Source organism: Leptonychotes weddellii, chromosome 13 (assembly GCF_054177405.1).
Source record: "Leptonychotes weddellii isolate Sample4059 chromosome 13, ASM5417740v2, whole genome shotgun sequence".
NCBI classification, from domain to species: Eukaryota; Metazoa; Chordata; class Mammalia; order Carnivora; family Phocidae; genus Leptonychotes; species Leptonychotes weddellii.
Window position 1 is genome coordinate 14514358 of NC_138381.1, and position 24051 is coordinate 14538408.

General features: G+C 45.2%; 1 protein-coding gene and 1 long non-coding RNA gene across 2 annotated transcripts; one reads left to right on the top strand and one right to left on the bottom strand.

Moving 5' to 3' along the window:
- Positions 1–3206: 3206 nt before the first annotated feature.
- Positions 3207–8217, bottom strand: PMAIP1 (phorbol-12-myristate-13-acetate-induced protein 1). The gene is made up of 2 exons (XM_006731536.3): positions 7994–8217; positions 3207–4827 (listed from the first exon to the last, which is right to left on the bottom strand). Exons 1-2 carry the CDS (start codon positions 8049–8051, stop codon positions 4721–4723), a joined length of 165 nt encoding a protein of 54 aa, XP_006731599.1. The 5' UTR covers positions 8052–8217; the 3' UTR covers positions 3207–4720.
- Positions 8218–8298: 81 nt separating this feature from the next.
- On the top strand, positions 8299–20501 carry LOC145716736 (uncharacterized). Its single transcript, XR_014139568.1, has 2 exons — positions 8299–18028; positions 18619–20501. It is a non-coding gene; the product is annotated as an uncharacterized LOC145716736 (long non-coding RNA).
- Positions 20502–24051: the final 3550 nt, after the last annotated feature.

Here is a 24051-nt window from a genome sequence, read left to right on the forward strand (position 1 = left end):
AAGATTTTCACAATCTATGCTGTTCCGGCCCAAAGGGCTCTGTGTGTGTGTGTGTGTGTGTGTGTGTGTGTGTGTGTGTGTGTGTGTGTTGACGGGAGGCAGAGTTATTGCAAGGGATTAAAAAACCCAAATCACAGCACACAGAGTCTTCAGACTAAAGGAAACGACTTATCTCGTTCGTAGATACATTGATAGATGATAAAGAGATCGGTGATAGACAGGTAAGTGACTTTTTTTCCCACCCGCCTGTAATATCAGTCCTCACGCTATTGCCCTGTGAAGGAGCATTATTCCGTTTTCCCTGTGGGTGCACAGGCTAGAAGTTAATGAACTTCTAAGTTCTCAGGGCTGGAAAGTGACAAGGCCTTGACTGGAGTGTTTGCATTGTTTCTTTAGAACTATTTCTCATCTCCTCGATTTACACATAAAAACTTACAGTATTCAGGGGCCCCTGGCTGGCTCAGTGGGTAGAGCATGTGCCTCTTGATCTCAGGGTTGTGAGTTGGGCATAGAGTTTACTTTAAAAAAAAAATTAAATTAAATTAAAAATTACAGTGTTCATTAATGAGGGCCATGACCACTGATTTGTATGGAATCAGTATAGACTCAAGATGGTGAAACTTGAAAATTTCTAAAGTTTTTGATTGGATTTCTGTATCCTTTAGTAATTGCAAATTGCGGCACAAAGAGATCTCTGTCCCTTTTCTCTACTCCCCATTTCTTACCTGCATCCTTCCCCAGCCCCCACAGTCCCTGAAATGATCAGTTACTTGGGCAGTATTTAGTATTTGTAGAGAGACAATGCAGGCATTTCCCCTAAGCACAGGAAAGACACATACACAGAGATAAATAAATTCACCAAACAAGGAAAACGTGCTTTGGCAGAGACTTTGATAATCAAAGTTCTATAAGCTATACTCTGTTGAGTATGCAAAATCTTGAATTACTGAGGAGATGGTCGTTGCTGGTTTTCTCTTTGTTTGTGTAAATGTAAATTATGCAATTATATACATGTACTATTGATTAATAATGGAAGGAGAGCTGATAAAAACATCTCAAATAAAACTATCAACATAGGAAGGGCACTTGGCTGGCTCAGTTGGAGGAGCATGCACCTCTTGCTCTTTGGATCATGAGTTCGAACCCCACACTGAGTGTAGAGATTACAAAAAATAAATAAATAAACTTAAAAAAAACCTACCAACATAGGACAGTTTACCAAAGCATGTCATGCTATCCCTTGACGTGTAGCCCATTTTTACCTGACCATATTTGTTTTGGGGACTTTAATTCCTTTACACATTCAAATGATACAAGGAGATAGCTTCAGAAGAAATTCTGTCCAGTTTATAAAAATTAAAAATAGGGATGCCTGGGTGGCTCAGTTGGTTGAGCATCCGACTCTTGGTTTCGGCTCAGATCATGATCACGAGATCGTGGGATCCAGCCCCATATTGGGCTCTGCACTGCACAGTGTCCCCCTGCCCTCCTCCACAGCCGCCCCCCCAAATAAATAAAATCTTAAAAAAATGAACAAAATATAGTTCTTGAAATTTGAGGCACACTTTTTAAATGGTTTAGTATATTTAGGATTCAGAATGAAGCTACCGTGGGATTAGATCTTTCTTCAGTGACTTCAGTAATAGTCACAGCTTCTTAATTCTGGTATTATTGCATTTCTGATTTTATTTTTTTTCCTAAAGGTCCATCATCTTGCTGCAGTTTCAAAAGATGAGAGACTGTGCTCTGCTAAAGTGATTCACTATTGTTTTCATCCAAGACACAAAGCCCGGGAGGCCTTCCCCTCTATTGGCTTTGTAGACAACGACAGTAACTTTGTTAATGTGAAGGATTGCAAACAGATTTGTGCAAAAGGCAGTGATTTTGTTTTCTTATTCAATTTTTAAACTAACTTTAAGTATTTACAAGCAGAATTATATTTTTGTATGCATTTTACTAATAGCACGTTGCCATTTCTAGGTGACTTTTCAAATATAAAGGTTATGGGGGCTTTCTCTTGAATATAAATGCAAGGCAAACTATTTTTTAATTCCTGGTAGCTTTTTGTTAGTCAATATTTACAATTACAATTATGTGGGCATCCTCGGAGTTTTTGGACATTAAGAGTTCTCTGGGGCGCCTGGGTGGCTCAGTCGGTTAAGTGTCTGCCTTGGGCTCAGGTCCTGATCTCAGGGTCCTGGGATGGAGCCCAGCATCGGGCTCTCTGCTGACCAGGGAGCCTGCTTCTCCCTCTCTCTCTGCCCCTCCCCACTGCTCGTACTCTCTCGCTCTCAAATAAATAAAATCTTAAAAAAAAAAAAAGAGTTCTCTGAAAACGTATAGTCCTCTTACCTGAAGATTGTGCATTGTCCCAAAGCTTTCCTGTGCTACTCATATAAAAAAAGAGCAGCAAGGGTACTTTTAGCAAAACTCATTACCACCAGTGCAGAGGGGCAGGAGTTCCTCTTCCAGAGACCCTCAAATCAAATCATGCACACTGCCCCCCCCCACCACTGCCCTTTATGGAGCCAATCTCTCCGCCTACTCCTGCGATGCCCCAGGGGCCTTTCAATGCCCTTCCCCCAGCTGTCCCCTCTCACTGGGGTCACCTTCCCTCCGGTAGCCCCTCCTCTCGCCCTCCCCCGTCTGAGGGAGGCAACTTACACTGCAGGGTTTCAGCCTGAAGATGCTACCCACTAGGAGTATCTCGTGAGTTCTCACCCTCTAACAGGAAAGCCACTCCTTCTGCACATGACTAGCTTCAGATGAAGCAAGACTTGCTCCTCAGGGTTGGGGCAGAGGAGGGGAGAAGTGTGAGGCCACTGTCAAGGAAACCAACCAGAAGCTCCTCTAGCCTGGCGGAGGCTCCCCGAGCAGCCAAGGAGGGGGGCACACAGCACCTCTAAGGAGATCACGGATCTCTGTAGGCTACTTTCGATAAATCACTCTCCAGGCACTAAGGCACTCAAGACCTACGCCAGGCATGAAGGTCTTCTTTTTCACTATTTCCTCTCCCGATTAAATGGTAAGTCCCTTGACAGCAGAAATCATGCTAAATGTCCCTGCATGTCCCACTCCGGCGACAGAACTGTGACTGAAGATGTGGTGGTCAGAAGGGGCCTGCTGACGGAAACTGGTAAAACAATTTTGGTTTCATAATGAACACGGGGCCGGTGACGTGATGACAAAAAGGAACACATAAAAAAGAATGGTGATAGTTTTTAATAGTTTACTGCTACAGTATCCAAGTTTTGTATGTATAAATACAGTTACAGACCATAAATACCCAAATGGCAAAATATCTGCCTCTAGACAGACAAAAAGCATCTTTGCGACTAAATAATACTGAAGAAAAAACAGATGCTGAGGTAATGTTTCATCTAAAGTGACCATACCCTATAGCAAAACATTCTCACTGTAAAGTTCAAGTGGTTATGAAAGCCTTGTCTCATAACCTAAAAATGTAACTTTAACTAATAGACATTTTCAAACTAAACAAAAAAATATTTTAATCATAAATAGGTAAAATAAATAAGATTATTCTTATGGAAATTCAATCATGACATTATTATTTCTTTTTTTATATATCTGGGGACTTTGTTGACAGCCTGGCCTTTTAACAATAAAAAAGTGAAATTCATGAAACCTTTCTCAGAATCTACATATTCTAATGCAAATTACACATATATGGCATTTTTATTCTGGATGAGCAATCCCGTTCCCTTTTTTTAAAAAAAGTATATCCCAACTATGCAAAACATGCTTAATTTCTCTTAAAAGGGCACTTCTTATAAGACATACACTGACTAATCTGAGAAAGGGCATTTTACAGATTTTAGAAACTTCTTTAGAAACACATTCATCTTATCAAGTTACTGTAGAATACTTGTTTTACTAAGTGTTAATTACAGCAGTAAAAAAGTCTAAATTCCTTTTTCTCCCCCATTATTTCTCATTCTACAAAATCCCCGTACTCTTTATGTTTTAACATTCTACCTGCAAGAGTCTTACTGGCACCAAGTAACACCTCCATCACATTTTTCCAAGTACAGACTTTGCAGTTAAGACTCACAGAAACATAATTCAAGGAAGGGTCGTCTGAACAGATACATTTTTGTGTCCATACATTTTTGAGTCAAAAGAAACAAGCTTTCAAATCATTTTATATTTTGTAGTGACCTATGGAATCCGCATTCTCTGACATGCAGTGTTCTCAGAATGAAATCTTTACTTTTAACAAGATAATATATAAAGCAAATATTATACAACACTTTGTGGAGTTGTCATCCAAAAATAAAACCCAACACTGAACACATTCCGTTTCTTTGCCCCTGCCCACAGTCTATTCATTTGCCAACTCCGCTTCCAGTGGACTGGACAGCAACCTTCAGCAAAATTACCAGAATAATCTTCGAAGTAAAAACAAAATGTATAAGTAATTAATTCCATATTTTTCAAAGCTGCACCATTCTTGCTTTAAAATAAACAAAATGGTTTTATAACGTCCTCGCAACCCAAAAAAATGACTTCTGGGAAATCTCCAACAGAAATCCGTCTTTGATGTATTCCATCTTGGTTTCCAAGGGCATCCAAAAAGCAAGTGAGATCTCCCTCCCAATCGTCTCCATTAGAAGGCATTTCCTCTAACTGATGAAATTTGCACCTACTGGGGAATCTTCCGTTTTAAAGGAATCTCCTCATTCAAAAGCTTCCAAAACAGTCAGGTTCCTGAGCGGAAGAGTTTGGATATCAGATTCAGAAGTTTCTGCCGGAAATTCAGTTTGTCTCCAAACCTCCTGAGTTGAATGGCACACTCCACTTCGGTCTCTGAAAAGGAAAGCAAAACATTAAAATCACATTGATATTACAAACTGCAACCGGCAAGAGTTAATGTGCCCATCCAAGGGACAAGCTGAGTATTTATTCAGTGAAGCATTTATCTTAACTTGAGCTTTATGTACACCCATTTTCTGAATGTGAGAAAGGTGACTTAGCACGCGTGAGCGGACACACACACACACACACACATACACCAGACACTGACACATTGTGACTCATAAACCAAAAAAAGAATAGTTAAGAATAAAGATGTTTACTCTCAAATCTTTTTTTAAAAAAGCCTACTGCAAGAGGCAAATGTTATCTTTCTTTCAATATGGACATTTCTGACAATTATCATATGATCTCACTGATATGTGGAATTTGAGAAACAAGGCAGAGGATCATAGGGGAAAGGAGGAAAAAATGAAACAAGATGAAACCAGAGAGGGAGACAAACCATAAGAGACTCTTAATCTCAGGAAACAAACTGAGGGTTGCTGGAGTGGTGGGGGGTGGGAGGGATGGGGTGGCTGGGTGATGGACACTGGGGAGGGTATGTGCTATGGTGAGTGCTGTGAATTATGTAAGACTGATGAATCACAGACCTGTACCCCTGAAACAAATGATACATTATATGTTAATAAAAAAAAAGAAAGAAAGAAATTGCTATGGTGGAGGAAAAAAAAAAATTCGGACATTTCTGTCATACACCACAGAGTTAGCAAGCCTTGGCTAACCTCAGGTGATGTCATCCTCTTCTTGCTCACTGAAGGTTGGTTGGGGGAACAGAAGTCAAATTCTAAACTCTTGTATATTGTCTTCAAGTAGGATTTATTTTTTAAATGGCAGTAATTCACAGCTCAGATTATGCCTTCATTAATAGACAAATCTAAATGTATTATTTTTCCTCTTTTTTTAAAGATTTTATTTATCTGACAGAGAGAGCGAGAGCACAAGAAGGGGGTGCAGCAGAGGGAGAGGCAGAAGCAGGCTCCCTGCTCAGCTCTCCAATGTGGAACCTGATGCGGGGCTCAGTCTCAGGCCCCGGGGATCATGACCTGAGCTGAAGGCAGACACTTAACCAACTGAGCCACCCAGTCGCCCCTCTAAATGTATTCTTACCCTCATTGAAAAACTCTTTGAAATTTTCTTGTAAGACTCATAAAATCTTTTTTTTTTTTTGAGATTTTTATTTATTTATTTGACAGAGAGAGAGACAGCGAGAGAGGGAACACAAGCAGGGGGAGTGGGAGAGGGAGAAGCAGGCTTCCCGCCGAGCAGGGAGCCCGATGAGGGGCTCGATCCCAGGACCCTGAGATCATGACCTGAGCCAAAGGCAGATGCTTAACGACTGAGCCACCCAAGTGCCCCTCATAAAATCTTTTATCAAAAATAAGTCCACATTCTCTAAAATAACTTAGAAATTTACATTTTACTGTAAACCAAATTCTTCTTACAAACCCAATTTGTGCCAATCCACACTGCCTTTATGAGTGAAGCAGAAAATATGTTTAATTCACAAGTTGACTACTTTTTGTAAGTGAGATATTGTGATTAAATGAATATTAATTTAAGAAAAAGGATTATAGGGGTGCCTGGGTGGCTCAGTCGTTAAGCGTCTGCCTTTGGCTCAGGTCGTGGTCCCAGGGTCCTGGGATCGAGCCCGGCATCGGGCTCCCTGCTCCGCGGGAAGCCTGCCTCTCCCTCTCCCACTCCCCCTGCTTGTGTTCCCTCTCTCACTGTGTCTCTGTCAAATAAATAAAATCTTTAAAAGAAAAAGAAAAAGAAAAAGGATTATAAAAGGGTTTTAAGGGAAAAAATGATCTCTTTCCCCAAAAGAGGGGGCAGAAACTCGCTGCTGGTTGTTTCCTTAATTTTTCTGTTAATTACACTTCTATACATGTAGTAATAAAATTGAAACTATGTGTGGTGAGGGATGTTAACCAAAGCTATTTGGCAATCACTTCACAGTATATACATATATGGCATCATCATCATTTGATACATACATACGTCAAATCAAAGCTAATACAATGTCATATGTCACTTACATCTCAATAAAAAGATGTATTACTATCGAATCGAGTTTAAGAGGGCCCTTTCTGCTGCCCCATGTTATTGGGAATGAAGTTAAATGGCAGAAAGGTTATGCTCAGGTTAGGCCTTCCGGACACCGGAGAATTCTTGAACATCACTAAAGGTGGGCAAAGCTTTTTGCTGCCCAAGTAAGAGCCAGAGAGAGCACCCTGGTGCCCACTTAGCCATGGCCAGGTTGGAAATGCACCACTTCCTTTGCACGCCTCATGGGCCCTATAAAGCGAAACCAACTTAAAAGGGGGCCATTATCGTCTGATGCAATAGCAGTATGACGGATTTCGAGCCCAGAGCCTTGCTGCCTTCTTTGCTGCCGCGCCTTAGCGGGTGGCTGCCTTGTTTGCTAAGATTTATAAGGGAGAGGGCGGGTCTAAAAAGTTATTTGATGGGGCTTTATGGAGGGAGGTGGGGAGAGTGGATGGATTAAAAACCACTGGAGACCAACTCCGGTTCTTCTCCTATCCCAGCTCCACAACTAATAACGATTGTCAAAATGTCACACTCAACAAAGAAGCACGATTTTCTAGGCTCCTGACCGCAGTGGTCCTCGCAGGGCCTCCGGAACGCTCCATCAGTCTTCTGTGGAGGAGCCGTGATAGGATCAAGCGCTACGGACTGCTTTGTTTGTGTTGGGGACCCGGGAGTGGCAACATTCAGAGCGGGGCCCTCAATGGTCCCCGACTCCGGCGGAAGAGGGCTGGTCGCCAGGCAGCTCCCGGAGCCTCTCCCGTCCCCACCTGCCGCGACAACGACTTTCTCCTCGTGACTGCAGCCGGCACTTGCACTTTTTCTCCCCGTGGCCCCGGGGCAGGGCAAGTGGGGATGGAAAGCAAGCGAAGCGAAGAAGAGGCTTTCTGCCTCCACTAAAATCCCAATCTGCATCCCAAACCGGGTTTCCTCCCTCGCCGTCTCCACCGTCCAGGGTAAAACCCCTGAAGAACTTCCTGCAGGCGCCCCCCAAAGCATGTGCGAGGGCACAGACCTGCCCGACCTGGAGGCCGCGTGCCGACCCGGACCGAGACCGAGACCCCGGCCCCCGCCCCGGCCAGGCTCCCCGCGGGCCCCAGCGGCTCCCTACCTGCCGGGGCCCGCGCAGGGCTCGGCTGCACGCTCCTACGCGCCTTCCTCCCAGGCATCTTCACAGGCAGCCACCGGGAGCCGTGCTGCAAAACCCCGGGGACCTTAGGCCCCCAACCCGAGCCCTTTGGGGCAGCAGGAGGCGAGCTGTGACGCGGGCCGACGACGGGCCGGAGCGGACGGGCACGACCCGACTGGAGAGCGCACAGCCCTCGGGCTGGGGACCTCTCAGGTCTGGGCGATTCTCGCGCCCACGTTCTCCTCTCATAAGGGGACATTCCCGGGAACCGTGACGTAGCGAAACTTGACCCTGTCCCCGCCCCTGTCCCCGCCCCCGAGGGCGGCCGCGGTGGAGGACCGGACCTGCCCGGACTCGTTCGCGCTCCGCCGCGGCGCCGACCCGCGGCGGGGGGCGCAGGGCGGTGGGCGCGGAGACCCTGCCCCGCCTCGCAGTTACTCCCTTCGCGAGCGGGGGCCGGGCGGAGGGGGGGCCGGGCTGAGAACCCGCCCCCGCCCCCGCCCCACGCCGGGTCGGCTGCAGTTGTGGCGGAGCCGGGAAGCCGCGAGAGGGGAAGTTCTAGCGGGAAGGCGGCGGGTGGGGAGCCCAGGCGCTTCGTCCTTATTGTAAACGGGCACTTGGAGACTCTAACTAAGCAGACCCCGGAACGAGATCGGGAAAGGGAAGCTCGAACTCGGAGGGCGCGGGTGGTTGCGGGGAAGTGAGATGAAGAAAACTTGCACAACAGTAGACAGGGTGCCAGAGGAGAGTGACAGTCGTACCACATTGAAACCCTGGAGCGAGCAAGCAAACACTGGTTTGGTTTGGAAGGTGGGGTGTGTGTGTGTGTGTGTGTGTGTGTGTGTTTGTGTGTGTAGAGGCGGGGGAGAGGGGTTAGTTTTCCGCCCCAGCCAGGACTATGTGGAGCATATTCCCTCTGGAGAGGTCGATACTACTCCATCTGGATGCTTGGTAACATAAAAAGAGTTAAGTCATCATATGGGACACCATCAAATGCTTTTGTGGGAGGAGAAATGAGGTATCTGGGAACATGAAGTTATTTACACGCTGTTTGGCTGGTCCTCGAATAATCCCATTATTATCAAGAGTAGTCGTAATTTGGACTAGTTAGCAGGTATTGAGGGCCGCTTCGTGAGAAGGGCTTGGGCAGGCATTTTCTCATTCTGTCCTCAGAACGACGCTGCGAAGCTGCCATTCTTGCCATAAAGGCCAGTTCACAGGTGTGAAAACTGGTTTATGGAGATCAAGGGAATTCTGGAGCGCGCCTTGGCAGAGAGCCGCGCCAGGATCTGAACCTAGGCAGGCCCCCTACGGGGCAGGAGCTCTAACCCACGTGGCGTTCCCAGTAATCACGGTTTTTTGGAAAAATGAATGTTCTTAATTATCTGCACTGTTCAACGAAGAGGTTGCAAATTGGCTACTTAGAACCGCGTGGTTCCCAAGAGTGTTCTGTTTGGCTCCTCGTACTGATTTGCAAAATGTCTTGTGAGAATTTGAATTGGTTACCAACATTTAAAAATTGAGAGATGACTTTAAAAGCTCCGATCTCTGGCGTCCTTTGTAAAATGTGAAGCTCTGAAAACCCGGGATCCGTTTCCCAAACGGGCAGAGCAGGCTGGAAGCAAGGTGGCAGCCACTCTCCCTCAGACCTGGGGCGGGAGCTCCCGGTGGCCACGCTCCCTGCTGTCGCTTTTCTCCTTTACATTATGTGCCCCCAGTAGGCATTTGAACTTGTTTATTTACCTGAAATCACTCAATCAACACCAACCTGCAAGTATTTATTTATGGCTTGGTCCTGCAGAAGTATAGAGGACGCTATAATCATGGAACAAAACTACTCCTGAATTTGAACAACTTAGTTTATTTTTTTTAAGACTTTATTTATTTGAGAGAGATCGAGAGAGAGCAGGAGTGGGAGGGGAGGGGCAGAGAGAGAGGGAGAAGCAGACTCCCTGCTGAGCAGGGACCCCCGTGTGGGGCTTGATACCAGGACCCTGGATCATGACCTGAGCCTAACGCAGACGCTTAACCGACTGAGCCACCCAGGCGCCCCTAAACAACTTAGTTTTGAGTGTGGTAAACACACAAGGTTAAGAGGGGACAGAATTCAGGAGGTCTCACCTGACACAGGAAGCACAGCAGAGGATGCTGCCTCCTAGTCTTTTTTCTCGAATGGTATCTGAAAGGCACTGGGGCCCTCTCAGGGCTCATTTTGACTGACTTAATAGTTAAGGGACACCATTAACTTTCTGATTGGACAAATTAGTAAACTTCTGACCAAATCATGCACCCTGAAATGCAGATACATTCAACAAAAGAAAAGCAAGGGGTGCCTGGGTGGCTCAGTCGTTAAGCATCTGCCTTCGGCTCAGGTCAGGATCCCCGGGTCCTGGGATCGAGCCCCGCATCGGGCTCCCTGCTCAGCGGGAAGCCTCCTTCTCCCTCTCCCACTCCCCGTGCTTGTGTTCCCTCTCTCGCTGTGTCTCTCTGTCAAATAAATAAATAAAATCTTAAAAAAAAAAAAAGAAAGAAAAGAAAAGAAAAGCAAATCCTACTGTTGTTTACCTACCAAGGGTGTGCCAATCTTGTCCTCTAACATTATCATTATAAAAGGTTGTTAGCCACGTGACCCATACTAGATACAAACCTTAGGCAAGTGGTGCCTTTTAGGGAATTGCAAATTCAACTCACTGGAAGAAGTGAGGAGAGAAGTTGAGGTGGGCTTCAGAGGTGGGTCAAATCAGCAATTTATGGAGGACCGTTTAAGATTTTCGGTTTCAGATGGTCCATAAATTGTGATTTAACATTCTATTAAGGGAATTAGAAGTTGAGTGTGTAAAGTCTCTCTTACCTGTATACTTATCTGGAAAAGTGATGTATCATTTACTGAGAACTTGTGAGAAATATAAACATATCAGGATATTTTGACCGCTGGGACTCACAACAAAAAGATTTATCATGAAGCATTAGAATCCCGTTACCTGTTAAGAAAGGAAGGAAGGAAGGGAGAAAGGGAGGGAGGGAGAAGGGTGGGGATGAGGAAAGGGAAGGGGAGAGGAGGGAAAAAGAACTGGGGAGGATAATTTTTGAAACTATTACCAGGTATCAGTTTTCATGGACAAAGTTCAAAAATAACAGTGCAAATCTGACTATGCCTATGTTGTCATTAGAGGGTTTTTAAAAATTACTAAAAAAACCCAAAACAAAAACCCCCAAAACAGAACAGAAAACATGATTAGTAATAGAACAGTCATTCACATATTTTGTGCAGAAAATAGGATTTGACAGGAAAACAAAGAACATGAGAGATGTATAAGGGGAATTGAAAGGGAACTGTGACAAAATACATAGGCTGGAGACCTAAGTCTGTTTATTCCGAAAGAAGGAGACTTTTTTGTTTTGTTTTGTTTTGGGTTTTTTCCCTGTAAGACATGCTTGTTAACAGGAAATCAGCCTCGTGCACTAAATCAGCTAAATCTTTGTTTAAACAGCCATTGTGCTGGGTTCTGGGGACACAGTGCTCCCTGCCCCCATGGAGATTATGTGGAAGAGACCAATACCTCACAAATTCAATGCCCATAAGAATCACTTGAAGAGAAAAAAAAAAAAAGAATCCCTTGAGTATCTTGTTAAAATGTACATCTGAGGGGCGCCTGGGTGGCTCAGTCATTAAGTGTCTGCCTTTGGATCTCAGGGTCCTGGGATCAAGCCCCGCATTGGGCTCCCTGCTCGGCAGGAAGCCTGCTTCTCCCTCTCCCACTCGCCCTGCTTGTGTTCCCTCTCTTGCTGTCTCTCTCTCTGTCAAATAAATAAATAAAATCTTTAAAAAAAAATGCACATCTGATTGTGAAGATCTAGCTGGGCTTGAGATTCTGCATCTTAAATTCTCGTGATGCCCAAGTGTCTATTCCTCGGACCTCACCTTTAGTAGCAAGGCTAGAGGGTGATACAGCGAACTACACAGGCAGAGATGTGCATCAGGGCCATCCCAGGGAAACTATGGAGGACTATGGGATGGCCTGGGAGGGCAATGAAGCAGGAAAGTCCACTTACATAGACGCTGAGGCATAAATAGGATTGGCCAAGCAATGAGGCCAAAGGAATGAAGTATGTTCCAGGCAGAGACTGAAGGTCAGGCAGTGTGAGGAGGAAGTGGTAAAGAGGTAAGTGGAGAGGGACCTGAGGAATTTGTGTATTGTTTGGGGGGGGGGGGCATGGGGGAGCCACAGAAGGTTTTAAGCATGCAGGTGATAGGATCAGATTCTAGAAAGTTCACTCTGGTTGCAGTGTGACTAGATTAGCTGAGCTGAGAGTGGAGATGGTGTGACTCGTGAAGATATATAGTATGATCATCCTCATACAAGATGGTAGCACCAGCAAGGACAGTCAGTGTCTCAACCCCTATCTTGTTAAAATTCCCACATTTCCTGACTAGGATAGGACCACATTCTATTAGAGCAAGACTTGATATTTTTCAGCATAAATACAATTTTCTCTATATTAGTTTCCTAAGGCTGCCACAACAGAGTACCACAAACTGAGTGGTTTAAAACAATAGGAGGGTTGGGGTGCCTGGCTGGCTCAGTGGATGGATTGTGCACCTCTTGATCTTGGGGTTGTAGGGTGGAGCCCCACATTGGATGGAAAGCCACTTAAGAAATGACACCTGACCTCAAATAGTTTACAATCTAGTTAAAGAAATAAAATATATCTGAATTAACAGCAAGTACTTAAAATGGATTATAATTTATTATGGAATTACACGACACGTGGAAATATTTTTACAAGATAGTTAAGTGAAAGTAATTTGTACATGGTATAATTTTCAGGGTGAGTGTTATATTTCACAATTTAAAAAATTTATGTAGGGAAGGGGGGGCGGGGAAAGACCTGTTCATTATCCTTAGGAGACAAAAGGAGCCTGGACCTCCAGAATAAACAGGCTTAGGAAAAAAAGGATAAAACCAGTAATAATAATACATACACAATTTGACCCATAGCATTTGTGTGGTGGAAGGGGGAAGGAGAGCTGAAATGCATGGTAATCATAATAGTAATCATGAACCACATGAGGCAGAAGGGGAAAAACACGCCATAATTAGAAGAGGGAAGCTAAAAATTAGAAGATGTTTGGAGTGCCCAGAAGCTTTGGGTGTTACAGTGAGTGAGCAGAATCATTACCCAGGTGTGTGGATAATTGCTGCCTTTAGTAGAAGGTACAATTTCACTCTGGCACATAGACTTGGAAATGGAGGCTGAGTTCTTGATTACCCTCACTGGTGCCTAATGTAATCCGCCAACAGCACCCACGATTGGACTTCGTGCCCCTGATGTAGAGGACCTGTGAGGCGTGGGAACGTAGGGGGACACCCATGCATCCGATATCCACCTCCTGCGCCTTCTTCCCCAAACTCACTGAATTCCTCCCTGCTTCTGAGCCTTTGTCCTCACCCTGGAGTCTGCTGAGAATGCTCTTTCTCCTGATCTTTCCATAACTAATACTTCTGGCCATTCAGGTCTCAGAACAAATGTTGTTTTCTTGGAAAGGCCCTCCCTGACTATCCTGTGTAAAATTGCCCATCCCTACCCTTCATCTGACTGTCTTCCAGGAGATCTATTTTATTTAGTTGTCTGACTTGTTGATTGTCAGGTTTTGCTTTTGAACTCAAACTTCACATGAGCTCAGACCTTATATGGTGTGTTCTCCACTGTTCCCAGCACCTAGACCTATGGTGCTGGGCACACAGCAGACACTCAACAATTATTTGTTGAATGAACGCATGGCCGTTAAGGGGTGTGTTGAGGACCTTCCACTTTAAAACAATTTTGTGGACCAGGTGTTCACTTTTCCACACACAGATGAGAAAACCAAAGCCAAAGATTACATCATGTGCCTGAATTCAAAGTGCTAATATGTAAGCTAATGACCACTGTAATCCAAAACTTTGTACTCTACACCTAGTTCATTGCGGTTATTGATTGATAAGAAAGGTTGACAGTAAGCACAAGAGATCACAGATGCTAGGCATTTAAAATCTGCCTCTTTTTTTTTTTTGCCTATAAAAGTATTTCTCTTTAACAATAAAGCTCCAGATTTAAAAGTTGAAATGGTCAGAGAGATGATAATGACCACCCTTAAGAGCTGACACTGTCAGGAATCTTCCGCTTTTCTTCTCCTTCTCCTTCTCGCGGCCTTTGCTGTTCCTCCTTCTGGCAGAGGCCACTGCCTGCCCCATCGCCCCTCTCTCTCCCCCTACCCAGGCTCATGCGCTCTCACAGCCCACTCTCAGATTCTGTCCCAATATCACCCACATTTCAAGCCCCAGTGCGGAATCACCCCACATCCACTTACATGTTCTCAAACTTCAAATTTGTGTGGTTCAAAAGAGAACCCTGGACCTTTTGGAGCATCTACTCATTCTCCTAATTTGAAGTGTCCACACCCAGTGCCATCCCGGCCAACCCCGCCAACCCCCTCCAGATGTCCAGGCAGAAGACCCAGGACTCACCATTGTCCTTCCCTCTTCGGTACCTTCCCAGCCAGTCTGTATGAAATCATCCTGAATACCTGTTGGCTTGCTCTACACCATTTGCTCCTCTCACCTGGCCCCTGCAGAGGCTCCCCCAGCCCCCCATACTCCACGCCTGCCTCTCTTCCAAGTATTCCTCACAGGGCAGCCAGCATGACTTTCTCTCATGCTAACTTTCCCCGTGTCCCTTCTTCAAGCCTTTCTATCCAATGTCCACACTCCTTCCAGAGAGGATCAGATTTTTATTTTTAAAAAACAAGATCCTTTCTCTGCTTGAAAACTTTTAGGGGTCTCCAATTGCCCCTGGAGTCGAATCAAATATGAAAAAGCCACCTGCCAGAGCTGAACCGAAAAAGTTGAGGGAGAGTTTGTTCTTGTTTGTTATTCCCAGACAGGACAGGGGAGGGGGCAGGGCTCCGGGGGAACCCCCCCACCCCCAGCTATCAGCGTGGGAGAGAGGATAGATGGAGAATGCCAGAGGGAGAGAGGGAGAGGTGACCGGAGGGAAAGCAGCAACCCCACCACTCTGGCATTCCTAGCAGGAGAAACAAAGTGAGAAAGAACCATGAGAAATCATAAAAGATGTCAGGCCAGATACTACATCAGGATTCTTCGAAAATGTTCTTATAGCCAGGCAATAATCACTTAGAAAATATAATGTTTAAAAAATGCCACCCATTTACAGGGTGCCTGGCTGGCTCAGTCGGTAAAGCATGCCACTCTTGATCTCGAGGTTGTGAGTTCAAGTCCCACGCTGGGCATAGAGATTACTTTCAAAAAAATCCCACCCATTTATAACCACAAAAAAAACTATAAATACGCTCTCTCAAGGCATGTGCAAAATCTAGATGAATCCTGGTTGTTTCCTGAAGGATGTAATGGAAGAATTATTCCAGGATGAGAAGACCCTGCCCAAAATCACTCTGTGTATGCAGTACAATTCCAATTAAAACCCCGTGGAGATTTCTTCAGGAATGTAACAAGTTGAAGAGAACTAGCCCTTCCATTTGTTAAAATATTAGAAAGCAAACGTAAAGACAAAATAATGAAGACAAAGAGTTGAGCAGAGCAAACAGTTAAAGATATAGGCCTCACAACATGTGAGCCTAAAGTACATGACAGAGTGGCATTTCATTTCAGTGGAAACGAGGTTGATTATTCCATCAAACGTTCTAAGATGATTTACTGTACATCTAGGAAACAAATTAATGCCCAATCCCTACCTCATTATTTGCATCAAAACAGACTGCAGACGGTTTAATGTAAATACTGAACACCTAAAAAATACTCGAAGAAATCATGAGTGAATATTTTCATAATCTCAGAATTGGAATCCCAAGAACACATTTGACTTTTGCAAAAGTCTTCTGCCTGGACACCTGTCCTTGCCAGTGGAACCCCCTTACCCTTCATCCTGTCTATAAAACACCATTTCCTTGATGTTCCTTGCCTCGCAGAAGAATTTATAGCTTTCTCCCCACTGTCCACGCGAAGAGGTCTATACTTCACTTTCTCTGGCTCAGTGGTGTAATGTGTCACAGATGGTTTTATGGCCCCCTAAAATAAAGCTGCATACTGCTTGAGGGTGGGAGCCTCCTTTCTCCCTCATTGCTACCTTTCCTCCAAACTATTTTAGCTGCTGTTGTTACCTGCAGCCAATCTTACGTCATCCTCATCTTCATCCAAACCCCCAGAGGGTTTTTAAATCTGTACAACTCGGGGTGGCAATTGAAATGCTAAAATAATCAGCTCTACAGAGAATCTCCACTTACAATGGTTTAATTTACGATTTTGCGACTTTAGGATGGAGCGAAAGCCACTCGAATTCAGTAGAGACCCTACTTGGCAGTTTGCAGGTGGATCCTGCCAGGGACCAGCGACATGCGGTGGGACCCTCTCCTGTGACGCTGGGCAAGGGGACAGCGACCTGGCTCCCCGTCAGCCAGGGAGCATGACATGAGGGTCAATGACCGACCCACCCCCAACCATCTGCCCCCCACACGGGAGGGAGTCAGCTCCGTACAGGAGACGTCAGCCTCTGATTGTCAACCAGGCTCTGTGTGCGGGGACTGCGCCCAAGTGCAGGCTCAGGTCGGTGTTGGGAGCATGGGTAAGGGAGGCCCGGCCAAGCTCTGATGGTCCGTAGCTTAGTGCAGTAATTGCATCTGTATTTTCTTTTTTAAGATTTTACTTGTCAGAGAGAGAGAGTATAAGCAGGGAGAGTGGCAGGCAGAGGGAGAGGGAGAAGGAGACTCCCCGCTGAGCAGGGAGCCCAATGTGGGACTCGATCCCGGGACCCTGGGACCATGACCTGAACCGAAGGCAGATGCTTAAGCCACCCAGGAGTCCCTATCTATATTTTTTTCTGACAATAATAAGTACCTGGAAAAAAGATCCAACTCTCAAAGAATTACAGTGCATAGATACAAGTTAGGTTAGTGGGGAAATTTTGTATCGAGTTCCCTTCTACCTTTTTTTTTTCATTGTATTTGTATTCCAGCTGCACTGTTTACTTGATATGTGTACTCAAGCAAGTTGCTTCACTTCCCTGAGCCAAGGATTCCTAGTTTGGAAAGGGAGACTGACAATGATACCTCCCATACAGGGCTTTTTTTTGAGAATGAAAAGGAATAATACAGGCAAATCAGCTACCACCCCTGGGTGTCCCATGGGGAAGGCTCCTGCCCTGTCTGCCCGCCCCCCCTTCCCAGAAGGAGGAGGGCCGGGCAAGAAAGTGGCAGCCATTTCACCCGCAAGCCCCCGGAGCACAATTCCCGATGGGAGACTTCCTCATCCCAAGCATACAGGCAGGCTCTGTCTGGCAAAACTCAAAGTGTAAGCATGACAGGCCAAATTCCAGCCAGAATTCAAGGATTATCAACAGGACCACTTTGCTGAGTTCTTCAGAGAAAGGAAAGAGGTGACAGGCGGAGAAAGGAAACTAAAAGAAAAAGAGGAAATGAATCACTTTCTCAGTCTTAAGAGTCTAGAGGCCCCACAGGCTGGGGACTGGGGTGGATTAGCCAGTGCATCAGCAGGTGACTTTTGGTTTGCTTAGATTGGTTTGTTTGTTTGTTTGTTCTTGAGCTGTCTCTCAATATGCAAGGAAATATGCAAGAGCCAATACCCAAATTTATCTTACTAAATACAATTCTGGCAGGAAAGGACCCTGAGGTTTGAACCCAGTGTTCGTCAGGAGTGCACAGTGGGAGTCTCCGCCCTCCCTGCTGCTGGGAGAACTCCCGGAGGGGTCACAAAGGGAGCTGGAACCAAGCACAGAGCTCTGGGCAAGCTGGGGCCTCAGACCATGGAGAAGCTCCGGATACAGGATTCTGTCAATTTGCACATCGCTGCTGTCAGATATTAACTTTGATCCTTGATGCAGGGACAGTGCCAAGTTTCAGAGTCAGAAATCCTAGATTGCCCAGCTCTGCCACTTAAAACCCAACGTCTTCGTGGGCAAAGAACTGACTTCCCTGGGGCCCAGGTAATTAACTCGTCATCGAAGATTCAGTAAGTAAGACAGTAGATGTAGATATGGCATAAACTGGGCGACCCGGGCTGGCTCAGTCAGTTGAGAGTGTGACTCTTGATCTCAGGGTTGTGAGTTGGGGCCCCATGCTGGGTGTAGAGATTACTTAAAAATAAAATCTTTGAAAAAAATATATGGTATATATTGTACTGTAGAGTGATGTACATAGGTGATTTATTAGGACAGCAGTTCAGTCCTTTAGGATGTAGTTATAAAGCTATAATGGTAACATCGATTATACGTGGCACTTCCAAGAAAAGAAAAAAAAGTGGCTTCACAAGAAACTAGTAACTGTGCTTCGTAGAGGAAGAATGACTGACTGGCAGACAGGGGAATGAGAAACAGCTAGTGTTCATTGTATACTCTTTTGTAACTCTTGGATATTTGAAAACATGTTTATAGTAATTGCTCAAAGACTATGCAAATAAAGGTCAAATGGATGTGGACCAATTTTCCTCCTAGTTATACACCAAATAGAAATGTATGTAAAAGGGGGGTCGGGGTGGATCAGTTGGTTAAGTATCTGACTCTTGGTTTCTGCTCAGGTCATGATTTCAAGGTCGTGAAATCAAGCCCTGCATCAAGGTCCGTGCTCTGTGTGGAGTCTGAGATTCTTTCCCCTTCTTCTCCCTTTCCCTGCTCACACACACACATACACACACACACACACTCTCTCTCTCTCTCTCAAGTAAATAAATAAATAAAATCTTTAAAAAAAAAAAAGTCGGTGGGAGAGTAAAAGACAATTTTATATTCCTCAGAAATGGCAAATGGTCTATATAGTGTAGGAAACCTAGCAATAAATATCCAAAGTAGGAGTTGAGTGAAATGTGGAATCAGTGAATTCTAATCTCAGTGGCCATCAAGGTGAGGACAATAGGTCTAATCACTGTGTCTTATGACCTCAACATCCCAGGGCTAACGTGTGTGTAGGGCACAAAGCTGGTAGGTGGTGGAGTCATGGTTTGAACCCAAATCTTTGAAATCACATTCAAGCATCTTGTCCTTCTCTCAGTTCCTATATCACAGGAAGCTCTTTTTCCTCGAAGTGTTTGCACTTATTTGTACTTGCCCTAGACTCTATCAAGGCTGACTGTCCTGTCCTCCGGATCCCAGCTGAAATGCCACTGAGACCTTCTCTGCACCTGAGCTGAAATAGTTCTCCCTCCTGATCCCTCTTGATCTCCATTCCTTGCTTTCCTTCCTCATAACATATCTGGAATTGTAGCTTCTTCGTTTCTTGGGCGGTGGTACTTGTCATGGTATTCATTTATCAGGCTCCAGAACTAGACCATAAGCTCCATGGGCTGAAGGCCATGTCCAGTGTGTCTCCAGCTCTTCTTCCCGCATCTGGCACAGAGATGCTCAACAGATGACTATGTTAAATAAAAATTTATCTTAGGGACTCCTGGGTGCCTTAGTCGGTTAAGTATCTGCCTTTGGCTCAGGTCCTGGGGTCTTGGGATGGAGCCCTGCGTCGGGCTCCAGGCTCATTGGGAGGCCTGCTTCTCCCTCTGCCTGCCGCTCCCCCTGCTTGTGCTCTCTCTCTCTCTCCCTCCATCAAATGAATAAATCTTCAAAAAAAATAATATAAAATAAAATAAAAATCGATCTTAACTTGTGCCAGGGAGACATGGATCGTCTGACGACATAGACCAGGAATAGTGGTTGTACCCTGACCCTGCCTTCTGCCTTCTGTGCTCTTGAACAAGAAGCACCCTCTGTCATGACCGAGCCCACAAGTGTACAATGAGGGTTTGGTTCCTCGCTCTCTAAATTTTCTCTGTTCTAATTCCCAACTCGAAATTCAACTAATTCACAACAACGTGTGAGTGGCCGACAGCTTGTTACTATTTCCAGATAGGGTTGCATTTTACAAAGATAAAGTTCCACGTTGGTCACTATTTTTAGGCTATCAGGCAGCATGATAGGTGAAGAGAGTACAACTGATTGATTGGAGAGAGATCATCTTCTGCTCAGAGGACAGGTCAACTTGAAAGTCCACCCTCTGTGAGTCAGAAGTCCTAATAGTTTCTACTTCTCTCCATTTCCTCTTCTTCCCTTCTCCTTCCTTATTTCAAGTCAGACTTCAAAAGTGCTGGGATTTTGAAAACCATTCCCGCCCTTCCCCGTTCCAGGAAGGCAGCAGGCCCTCCCTCGGCAGTCCTATGTTGCCAGTGAGGGCCACTCTCTAGAAACCTCAGGATTTCGACTTTCTGTTCCCAAGTGTGCTGTTCTATCCAGCAGGCAAGCATGGTGGTTTTGCATCTGGGGGACTCATCATCTCTTGCCAAGCCCTCAGTTAGCTCACTGTCTTTCTGAAACTGAAAGTATCCTACAAGGCACATGAGTGCCGGGACAAGTGGAGGCAAAGGTTGACTCAGAAGCACAGAGAGGAAGCCCTTGGTAGTAATAATAATATTGCCTACAGGGACAAAAAAGTAGAACTTGCCCAGAGTGGCTCTGCCCACCATCTCTTCTTGGGCTGTTTTGATCCAGCTGTTATAAAATCTGCAACAGTGGGGGCTTCCCTCCCCATCACTATCCTTCCACATACACGCACAGCACACACACACACACACACACACACAGACAAGCTCTCTCTAATCTGAGTCCTCCAGAGCTTTGGCCAAAGGCTCAGTAATCTGCTCAGCTGATTGTAGCCTCTGATGAAAGTGAGGGTACATTTTGTCTCTTCACAGGGGCCCCACCCTTGTTTTTTCCTTTGGCTATCATTTTCCTCCCGGCAGCTGGGCTTCGAGGTGGCCTTCTTTGATGCCTGGGTCATAACTAACCCCGAGGGATGTAGCTGTCAGGCCTTGCTGGGCACCTGCATCCACGCTCACCAACACCGAAGTGCTGATTGAATGACTTTGTCGTTGTTTCTTCGGCCTCAAAACGCAGCCTCCCCACCCTAAAGGTTTATGACCAGAGGAGTTTATTTAAATAAATGGCCACGAAGCCAAAATTTGCTGGCTCCCACCTCCAGCAATAGAACTGCTTTCTTTTTTTCACAGGTCCCAAATTTTAAGGGAGCTGGGCAGTTTCCAGTGGAATCACCATAAATACACTGAATGATAGAGATGCAAGAAAAGGGGGGGAAATTCGGATAGATGAGACTTTTGAAAAGATGCACCCCTCCCCCAAGGTTTTCTAAGAAAGGAAAATGCCACGTACGCAACGAACTTAATCTTTCTTGGCAGAGCGTGCCTTAGAAGTTTTTGCCCTCTGAGCAAAGCTAAACTCTCTAGTTCTAGACAGATCTAACTCGCTGCTACCATCCGGGCTGCTCGGTATGACATGAGGGGACAAAGAACATTTGCAGCCCCTGAGAGCTAGAAATGCAGAATCTCTGCCCTCACCTCAGACCTACAGAGTCAGAATCTGCATTTTAACCTTTCCAGGTGATTCTTACACCCCTTAGAGTTTGAGAAGCACTGTCTAGCCTCACTCACTGGTCGCTTTGTTTAGACTAGCACTATGCAATCTAGGAGGGTCTATGTGGTGTTTGTGTGCCCATAACATGAGAAGTCAGGGCATTTACAGACCTGGAAATAAGAAAAGGCATTAATTTCCATGCATTTAGCTGTTTAAAAAAACACCACCAAACCTCTGACACTTGTTGGCGTGTGTAAACATTCTATTTTCTCATCCTTTTCTTGTTTGATGGGTTTGTTAAAAGATTTTGGTTTGGTTTATTTTTGTCATTTTTGTGGGAGACTATGAGCAGGAAGCATGACTTGATCCCCATTCTAACAAAAGCCACAAATGGGAGAAACAGAAGTTTGATACATTTTAAATGCTTTAAGAGCTTTTGTAAAAAAAGTAAATAAGGAAATGAGATGTTAAATAATAAGTAAATGAGGACTAAGTAATAAGTAAATGAGATGAGTTCCCTCTGTGAGGGAGCAATGCTGATTAATTGGGCATGGGGTGTGGGGAGGGGCCATGTGAGGGCTGCCCTGAGCCGGCTCCTTGTTAACTGTAGGGCATCAACGGACCTTTAAAAGGACCACCATTGTACTGTCATGGGCTGGGGGCTTGAATGGCGCCCCTTTGACTAGATCTTGAACAAGTTAACGGTGCACTGTTGAGATTACTTTTGTACTTGAGGAGGTGGGTGGAGATGGGGAAGAGGGTTTTAGAGAGTCAGTTGAGCAGGAGTCCCATGGGGAGGAGTTGGCCTTGGAACTCCCATTTAAATTTAGGCCTAAGTTTCTTAAACACTAACTACACAAAATAGCATAAAGGTGAAAAATCAATATACATCATATTTTCTTTTTTCTTTTTAGGTAATCTCTAAACCCCACGTGGAACTTGAACTCACAACCCCGGGATCAAGAGTCGCATGCTCTAACAATTGAGCCAGCCAGGAGCTCCTTTTTTTTTTTTTTTTTTTAAGTAATCTCTATGCCCAATATGGGGCTCAAACTCATGACCCCAAAAATAAGAGTTGCACACTCCACCAACTGAGCCAGCCAGGTGTCCCGGTACACATCATATTTCCTTAAACATTAACGGACATAGAATACTAAACATGCACAATCTCCTCCCCAAATAAAGATTTGATTCTCTTAAACATTTCTAAACCTAATTCAAATTCTTCTCCAGGTTGAAAGATATTACTTTATTTTTTTTTAAGATTTTATTTATTTATTTGACAGAGACAGAGATAACGAGAGCAGGAACACAAGCAGGGGGAGAGGGAAAGGGAGAAGCAGGCTTCCCGCGGAGCAGGGAGCCCGATGCAGGGCTCGATCCCAGGACCCCGGGATCATGACCTGAGCCGAAGGCAGACGCTTAACGAATGAGGGCACCCAGGCACCCTGAAAGATACTACTTTAAAAGGAAACTATCTTGGGGTGCCCGGGTGGCTCAGATGGTTAAGCATCTGCCTTTGGCTCAGGTCATGATCTCCGGGTCCTGGAATTGAGCCCCACGTAGTTGGCGGGCTCCCGGCTCAGCAGCGAGTCTGCTTCTCCCTCTGCCTCTCCCCCCTGCTCGTGCCCTCTCTCTCTCAATTGAATAAATAAGATCTTTTAAAATGATAAATAAAAGGAAACTATCTTTTCACACTAAACAAATGGGGGAGTTATCTTCCCATGTAATTCTGGGGGTTGAAATGCTCACTGGATTCTCAACAGCCACCCTGATGAAACATCCTGAGCCTTATTTATGGTCTAGAACTTGGACTTCATCACTTGTAGGTCCCATTGCCCATGGTGACCTGACAACATACTCTCCTACCTCATGGGCTCTGCAATTCCCATCCTGTCGTCCTTTAACAGATTTTGTATTTCTTTGGATCTTAAAGTATATAAATGTGCTTTCCACCTCACCTGGATTCTCTTCATAAACTTCCAATCTCAAGACCACACCCTCCCACCCCCAGCTTCATTGAGATGTAATCACCACATAACATTGTGCAAGTTTAAGAGATACAAGGTGTTGACTTGATTCATTTCTATATTGTAAAATGATTATCACCATGGTGTTAGGTAACATGGCCAGCACCTCACATCATTACCTTTCCTTTTTGTGGTAAGAACATTTCAGATCTATTCTCTTAGCAACTTTCAAGTATATAATACAGTATTGTTAACTGTAATCACCATGCCGTACATTAGATCCCCCAAATTTATTTATTTTAAAACTGAAAGGACCATAAACTCTTAATGATAAGAAGTCTCTTGTTAGGGGGTGCCTGGGTGGCTCAGTCGTTAAGCATCTGCCTTCGGCTCCGGTCATGATCTCAGGGTCCTGGGATCAAATCCCACATCGGGCTCCCTGCTCTGCGGGAAGCCTGCTTCTCCCTCTCCCACTCCCCCTGCTTGTGTTCCTGCTCTTGCTGTGTCTTTCTCTGTCAAATAAATAAATAAAAACCTGGGGGCGCCTGGGTGGCTCAGTCGTTAAGCATCTGCCTTCGGCTCAGGTCATGATCCCAGGGTCCTGGGATCGAGCCCCGCATCGGGCTCCCT